This window comes from Archocentrus centrarchus, chromosome 13 (genome assembly GCF_007364275.1).
Source record: "Archocentrus centrarchus isolate MPI-CPG fArcCen1 chromosome 13, fArcCen1, whole genome shotgun sequence".
Lineage (NCBI taxonomy): Eukaryota > Metazoa > Chordata > Actinopteri > Cichliformes > Cichlidae > Archocentrus > Archocentrus centrarchus.
The window spans coordinates 21,556,483-21,565,007 of record NC_044358.1 but is presented as its reverse complement, the minus strand read 5'-3'; the positions used below and the strand labels follow the sequence as shown (position 1 = coordinate 21,565,007).

At 38.6% G+C, this 8,525-nt stretch overlaps 1 protein-coding gene across 1 annotated transcript; it reads right to left on the bottom strand.

The window, feature by feature from the left end:
• Positions 1-4,979: 4,979 nt before the first annotated feature.
• LOC115790418 (extracellular calcium-sensing receptor-like) lies at positions 4,980-8,515 on the bottom strand. Its single transcript, XM_030744240.1, is given in 16 exon segments — positions 4,980-5,050; positions 5,053-5,388; positions 5,391-5,408; positions 5,411-5,705; positions 5,707-5,882; positions 5,970-6,093; positions 6,202-6,390; positions 6,392-6,424; positions 6,557-6,579; positions 6,582-6,761; positions 6,988-7,012; positions 7,014-7,082; positions 7,084-7,285; positions 7,410-7,699; positions 7,807-8,101; positions 8,487-8,515. Coding segments are annotated over 16 exon segments (2,355 nt in total).
• Positions 8,516-8,525: the final 10 nt, after the last annotated feature.

Here is an 8,525-nt window from a genome sequence, read left to right as displayed (position 1 = left end):
ATGTAAACCAAGCCAAGGTCTGTCCTGCACTGTGCGAAAACTTTAAGAAATTTTTTGTGGAAAAAATTTCTGCCCTCAGGCCTTCATCACCTCAGGCTGAAACAGACTCATCTGCACCTCCTCCCAGCAGAGCTGTCTTTGAGCAGTTTGAGCCTGTCACACTCTCCACACTAAAGGAGGTGATTCAAAATATGAGACCTGTAAACTCTCCCACAGACTGTGTTCCGTCTCGCCTTTTTAAAGAGGCTTTTGATTCAGTGGGACCAACTATCCTCGCTCTGATTAACAGTGCGCTTGCATCTGGTTGTGTACAGCCTCTAATCAAGAAGAAGAACCTTGACCCTGATGTTCTTTCAAATTACAGACCAATTTCTAAATTACCATTTTTATCCAAGGTTCTTGAAAAAGTTGTTTTTAAGCAACTTCAAGCATTTTTAAGTGAACATGGAATGTGGGAAAAGTTTCAGTCAGGTTTTAGAATGCGTCACAGCACAGAGACGGCTCTTTTAAGAGTTTTTAACGATCTGCTTTTAACTGTGGACTCTGGTAGTCCTGCAGTTTTAGTACTTCTAGACCTGTCAGCTGCCTTTGACACTGTGGACCACGAGATCCTTCTATCCCGCCTAGAACATGAAATTGGCATTAAAGGCACGGTTCGGACTTGGTTCAGATCATATCTTACTGATAGAAGTTTCTCTGTCCATCTAGGAGACTGTTTTTCTACCACAGCAAAGCTTTCTTGTGGAGTGCCTCAGGGGTCCATTCTGGGCCCAATTCTTTTCTCATTGTATATGTTGCCTCTAGGGTCGATTTTTAGGAAACATAATATTTGTTTCCACTGTTTTGCTGACGACATCCAGGTGTATATGCCCATCAAACTGAACAGCAGAGATCCATGGGAACCCCTGCTGAACTGTCTAAGTGACATCAAGTCCTGGATGAGAAACAATTTCCTAAAACTTAATGAAAGCAAAACCGAGGTCATATGCTTTGGTAAATTTGACCCCTCAAGCTACTCCTCTGGCACTCCGAGTCATTTGGCTCCTCACTGTCGTGATGCTGTGAAAAATCTGGGTGTCATTTTAGATAGTAGTTTTAAAATGGAGAAGCAAGTAAGTGCTGTTACCAAAATCAGTTTTTACCAACTCAGAGTCATTGCCAAGGTAAAACCTTATCTCCCACAGCAGGACCTGGAAAAAGTTATTCATGCTTTTATTACTTCCCGCCTGGACTACTGTAATTCTCTGTACTTTGGCATAGATCAATCATCTGTGCGCCGCCTGCAGGTAGTCCAGAATGCGGCAGCTCGTCTTTTAACCGGTTTAAAAAAGCATGAACACATTACCCCCAGTCCTGTCATCCCTTCACTGGCTCCCTGTCCGTTTTAGAATCGATTTTAAGATTTTATTGCTTACTTTTAAAGCCTTAAACGGACTGGCACCTTTGTATCTGTCTGAGCTGCTTCACTGTCACACCCCTGTAAGAGCTCTGAGGTCATCGAACCAGCTGCTCTTACAGAGGCCTAAAACTAGACTAAAACAGAGAGGTGATCGAGCTTTTGCAGCAGCAGCACCAAAGCTATGGAACGATCTACCTCTCCATATCCGCACAGCTCAGACGATACACACATTTAAATCTCTATTAAAAAACACATTTCTTTTCCTTGGCATTTGGCTGCAGTGCTACCTCCTTTTAGATGATTGTTTTATGGTATTTATGGTACTTGTTTTAAACGTTTTAATTTTTAATTTTCTTATGTTATTTATTGTTCTTAATGTTTTTATTTATTTATTTTTATTTTATTATTTTATTTATTTATTTATATATTTTTATTTTTATTTAGTATAGTCCTTGGGGTTACAGATCTTGTACAGCACTTTGGTCAACGTCGTTGTTTTAAATGTGCTTTATAAATAAACTTGACTTGACTTGACTTGACTTCACACACATGATCAATAGAGGGTCATAACCACCTCCAGGGGACTACGCCCACAGGGGTTTAAATACCTGGGTCTCTCCACCTTTTGGTTGAGAACTGAAGAAGCCTTTCGGATGAGAGGTGAAACGTCTTCAAGAAACAAAAAGAAGTCCAGTCGCCTTTTTCAAGCTTTTTCAAGAATTTTCAAGAATTTTTGAGAGAAAAGGAAAGTTGGAGATTGGCCTATAATTAGCTAAAATAATGGTTTAATTACTGCCACTTTAAAAGGCTGTGGTACATAGCCAATTAATAAAGATAGATTGATCATATTTAATATTGATTAATTAATGGTAGGACTTCTTTAAGCATTCTGGTAGGAATGGGGTCTAACAGACCTGTTGACGCTTGGGGGAAGAAACTATTGAAGTTAACTCACAAAGATCAATTGGAGAAAAAGACTGATTAAACAAAAGCAGTATTCAAAGTAGATATATACACAAAGATACATCTGTGAGATGGTTATGAACATATTTTTCACTAATGGTTAAAGTTCTATTTGTGAAGAAATTCATGAAGTCATTATTAGTTAAAGTTAAAGGAATCCTCGGCTCAACGAAGCTCTTTGTCAGCCTGGCTACAGTGCTGACAAGAAACCTGGGGTTGTTCTTATTTTCTTCAATTAATGATGAATAGTGAGATGTCCTAGCTTTACAGAGGGCTTTTTTATAGAGCAAAAAACTCTTTTTCCAGGCTAAATGAGCATCTTCTAAAGTAGTGCGATACCATTCCCTCTCCAGCTTATGGGTTATCTGCTTTAAGTTGCACATTTGTGAATTATACCACGGAGTAGAACCCTGTATAAACCACTGGAAACACACTTACACACATATACAGAACCTGAACATCAGGCAGGGATGGCAAGCTCACTGATTTTTATTGGTCTGTTATCTGCTCTGAGCTTGTTCCAGCTGAACTCATTTCTCATGACTTAAGGTAGTCTGAGTCAAAGAACTAGGCTTACAGGGGCTTGGGCTGGGACTGAGGCTTCATCTGTGAAATGTAAACTGCAGGGTAGCACTCATCTCCCTGCATTCTCAATGGATGGGGACTTCATTATTCTCCCTTCACTCCTACACACACACAGGGACCTATGACACTAAGGTCTTTGCCATAGAAGAGATGAACAACAGCTCAGAGCTGCTACCTGGAATCAGGTTTGGGTATCAAATCTATGACTCATGTGTCTCAGTGTCCATGACAGTGCATTTGGTATTTCAGCTTTTGTCTTGGACCCTGTGTTTTACCCTGACAAAAATTGCTCCCAATCTGGTATGGTGATGGCTGTTGGTGAGTCTGGGTTGAGGCCATCCATCAGCATGTCACAATTCACTTTAACTTTTCTCAAGTAAATATTTTGACTTTTTATCAAACTGAGTATTTAAAGATTACATGCACTTCTGCAAATCTGATAGGATTACATTGTCTTCTTTTGCTATGTGTATTGTCACGGCCCCTCCTCTGACCTGCAGGGGCGGAGCTTCCTGCAGGCAGAGGTGGGCCTTGAGTAATTGGAGCCACCTGGGCTCACTAATATAAGCAGGGCTCCACTAACTATTCTCCCCTCTCTGCTCCTCCAGGTAATCTTGGTTTGTCTTTGGTTCTGGTCTGGTTTGGTTTGGTTTTGGGTTGCAGTGTTCATTCAGGTTTCCACATACATGTCCACGCACTCATACATTGCATACACTGAACATAATGACATACTCACATCTCATATTTATCTTTCTTTTTGTTTTGCTTAAGTTTCAATAAAACTAATTTATTGGCCTACACCTTTGCCTCCCCTCATTCTTTGTTACGGGCCATGAGCCAGCCTGTGACAGTATGTATGTGTATATGTAAGAATTTAAGCCTTATCTAAAAACAACTGCATTTCAGAGATGTACTTAATTGCTTTATGGAAATAGGGCAAACAGCTCATCTTCAAATACAGTGATTTGAAATTTAATGGATCTTGTCCCATTTAATGTGTGACATTTTTTTTTTCTGTGCTTGTATGTCTGGCATACTGTAATTTGCTACAGGGTGGCCAAAGACAATTATTTGGCAACAGCTGGTTACTAAATCCTGAGGTTTTAGTAGGAGTGGAGTAGGAGTGGCCCTCCAATCTCATTGTACATCCTGTATAATGACAATAAAGGCATTCTATTCTATTCTATTATGGATGATGCTGTTCACCATCCATACCAATGTATTCTGGTGACTTGTTAGGACAGGAACATTGCAGGAATAGAGGTGAAAGCCAGAAATTACAATTTCTGATTATTCTTTTGGGAATTTGGAGGCCAGGTTCATGCCACAGCAACCTTTTTGTTGTGTTCCTTAAATCTTTCTGAACAGATTTCTGGTGGGGAGGCAGTATTTGAATTTCTATTGCTACTACTTAATTAACAAAATTTATTTTCTGCTACATCTCAAAGTAGCATACACATGAAAATCAGAACCCAGTTTTACCCAGTGAAACACAACATGAATAAATTACTAGGTGTATATGACTATGATATCACATAGCGCACTCAGCTGACACTAAACTTAAAATTTGCATTTTTTTAAGCTTGGTTTTTTAGAAAAATAGAAATATTAATGGCAGCTGTATTCAATAACTCTAACAATCTAGGTTTACTATGAAATGTGACGTTATATTTATGTGCTTAACTCTAAATGAAATATTAAACAGTTACACACATAAATAACAAATCAACAATTGGCATGTAAATTACAAGAGCTTAACAGAAAAATGTAATATTTCATTAAAGTAACATCTGAAAATTAATATCTTATGTAAGATAAGATAAAACTTTAATAATCCCACGACGGGGAAATTTGAGCATTACAGCAGCTCAGTACAGAGAAAAAAATGAAAATGATGAGTAAGAACAATAACTAAACTAAAACTAAAATAGAATAGAATAAAATAAAATAGCAAAAAAAAAAAAACCCATCACTGAATGTGTACAATTTGACTTGCTGTTGGAATATTAACCATTTCCAAAACTCTGATACGCTATGATTGATTTTTGTTCATTAAATATTTCTTGGTGTTGTTCTCCGGCTTAAATAATATGATAAAACATTTGGAGCAAATATACACATCATTAGTCCAAAGCTGGAAGCCAGAATGGCAAATATCTCCACAACCACAGTGAATTTCCCAGGAGAGCTGACATATGCTGGGATAAAGGTGATCCACACTGCGCAGAATATCAGCATACTGAAAGTGATGAGTTTGGCTTCGTTAAAATTATCAGGTAATTTACGTGCTAAGACAGCTAAGACAAAGCAAAATGAAGCCAGTAAGCCTATATACCCAAGCACAGCCCAGAAGCCAAAAGCTGAACCCAAAGCACATTCCAGTATGATCTTCTCCTTGTATGTGGTTAGATTTTTCATAGGAAAGGGAGGGCTAAGTACAGCCAAATCGTACATATTAAACTTGAATGAATGTGAAACACATGACAGTCATTCTCTGCGGTGGAGGACCAAACCATTTCATCACATTACTACCTGGAAGTGTAGCTTTAAAAGCCATTAAAACCACTATAGTTTTCCCAAGCACACAGGAAATACAGAGAACAAAGGTGATACCAAATGAAGTGTGACGCAGCATGCAGGACCAATCAGATGGTGCTCCAATGAAAGTTAATGAACATAAGAAACACAGAGTCAGAGAGATGAGCAGCAGGAAGCTCAGCTCAGAGTTGTTGGCTCTGACAATTGGAGTTGTCCTGTGACAAAAAAAATATAGCTGCAGTGATAATGGCCAGACAAGCACCAACAGCTGAGACTGTAGCCAGGATGATTCCTAGGATGTCTTGAAAAGAAAGAAATTCTACAGGCTTAGGATTGCAAGTGTCTCTCTTTGCATTAGGCCAGAATTCCTTGTAGCAGGGTAAACAATCAGCAGAATCTGAATGAAAAGAAACAAAAAAAAAACATTGACAGATGGGTTTATTCAGGGTTACAGATATGAACAATAAACATTATTTTATTTTACCTGTAGTATTACTTATCTCTCCCTCAGGACACAGTATACAGTCATAGCAGCAGGTGGGTTTTCCTTTCTGTAGCACTTTGCGAGTTCCTGGAGGACAGCTGTCACTGCACACTGACACTGGCACCTGTTGAAGACATAAAGGTGAAACAGCACATTTAGATATTGCTATGCAGCAGTAATTAATCTGTCTCCAAAGTTTAATCAGTCAGATTATTGTCTTTGGACTCATTACCTTTGTGCTATGCTCCATCCAGGTTATGTTTCTATTAATTCTGAACTCCTGGCCCACTGGCAGTGATGCATCATAAAGCCCAACAGTTACTATTTTAGTGATGCCACTTTCACTTTTTTGCCAATTAACCAGCTCATAAACAGCCACAGGATCCCCATTAGCATTAAATGACACATCATAACCATTCTGCGGAAAAATTTACTTTCTTTAACTGAGTTAAAACCTGTGAAAATTAATAAATACAGAAAGGGACAAGAGAGAAAGAAAAAAAGGTACAATATTTTAACAACTAATATTACATTTTCATCCAAGTGATATTAGAGATGATGGGAGACATTGATTCATTTAATCTGACCTGTCTGGGCTCTATCTTCATTAGTTGTCATATGTAGCTGTGGCATTTTTCCCTTTACACACTGCATTATGGATGGCGTGTGCTATTGCATACACAGCCTTGTACACCATGTTAGTAATTCTGAGCTCAGATGTGTCAGTGTACTGGCTTTGGAGATTCTGTATGTCTTCAGTTCCATCACACACCTTCTTGTCTGCAGCAGGAACTAAAATACAAAAAGGCAGACTAGATGTTTTCAACAGTGAAAGTTTAAACTAGATTTCGACATTTTCCTTTTTGATGAATCTGACAAATTATGCTAAGGTAAAAGGATAAAAAATATATATAAAATTTGTCACCTGTCATTAAAGTCATAATCAAATGAAAACATCTGGCCATTATCTGTAGGTTTTGCGAAGAAGTGTGTCAACTTAAAATCAAGAAAACCTTACTTTTGTTCAGTGTACAGTTGAATGCGTCCCTCCCAGAACTCTGTAAACACTGGGGAAGCAGCAACTTCAGAGAAAGAGAGATTCCGCAGGAAGTCTCTGAAACCCTGGGATTACAGACTTTGGAATCCCAAATCCAATGGCCCCAGCACAGAAAGTGAACCTTGTTAATTCTGTGTTGGTTAGCCATGCCTCACTGCCTATCCACTGGCGAGGTGGGGACGGCTCACGTGAAAGCTCCTCCAACAGGATCTTCATGTTTCCAAAAGATGCAAATGCCACAATAACCACAGCTTTAGACCTTAAGAGACAATATAATGTATTTGAACATTTTTTAACTGTCTCATGACATCATGAAAGGTTAATTTAAAAAAACAAAAAGAAAGAAAGAAGCTAATTTCACACAGTATGTGTGATATAGAAACCTGCGGATAACATCTGCTACTCTCTGAATCCTGCTCTGTGGGTGGGTCCATAAGAAAGATACAGAGTATTCCACACAGATCCCCTCTCTCTGTGCTGCTTCTAGAAAAGATGCCATGCCATTATTTCCATAATCTGAATCTGCCCGGACAGCACCTATCCAAGTCCAGCCAAAGTGTTTTATCAGCTTGGCTAGTGCTTCAGCTTGGAACTGGTCACTGGGGATTGTTCTGAAAAAATTGGGGTACTGCTGTTTGTCAGACAAACATGCACATGTGGCAAAGTGGCTCACCTAAAGCAAACAAATGAAATGGTGCAACACTGAAACAACTGCATAATCAAAAATCATGCATATGCATATTTTAAATAGAAAATGTGGCAGTAATTCAAAATACTTACTTGAGGAATGTTAAAGGAACTGATAAGCCGTGAGATGCTGATGGATGTCGTAGAGTCAGAGTCACCAACAACAGCTACCACCATACCAGCTTGAGAGCAATTGTTATCAGTGTACAACACAGGGTCAAAGCTATTCAAAAACTGAAATGCCACATGCACTGCCACAGGCACTAATGCACATGAGTCATAAATCTGATACCCAAGCCTGATTCCTGGCAGCAGCTCTGTGCTGTTGTTGATCTCTTCTATGGCAAAGACCATTGCACGTGAGAAGTGCAGCCCACGGGTGTCAATGCTGCAAAACAATTGTGCCACTTTTTAGACTACAAAGATTCAAGTCAAAGAATGACTGCAATTGATCTGTGTATCAAATGTGTATTGAATGGTTACCTGACCAGGTAAATCTAGTACCCAATATTGGTACAAGAAAATAGTGCTAAATAATACAAAAAACAAATAAACTCTAAAGTTTTTTTAATTTCTTGGTTGATATTTATAAAACTGTTGCATAATACATTATAATTCATATTGTGAAAACACAGCAAAACTTAAAATTACTTTAAAACTATAAATTTATCAGAATTTTTGCAGAACTTTTTTGTTTGTTTTTGGCAGAACACAAAGCAAGAAATATACATATCAAAATATGCTTTTATCACCCACATCTCCCTTTTACTGACCTCCCTTTGCATTTCACAGACTCAGGCATGCTCGTGTAG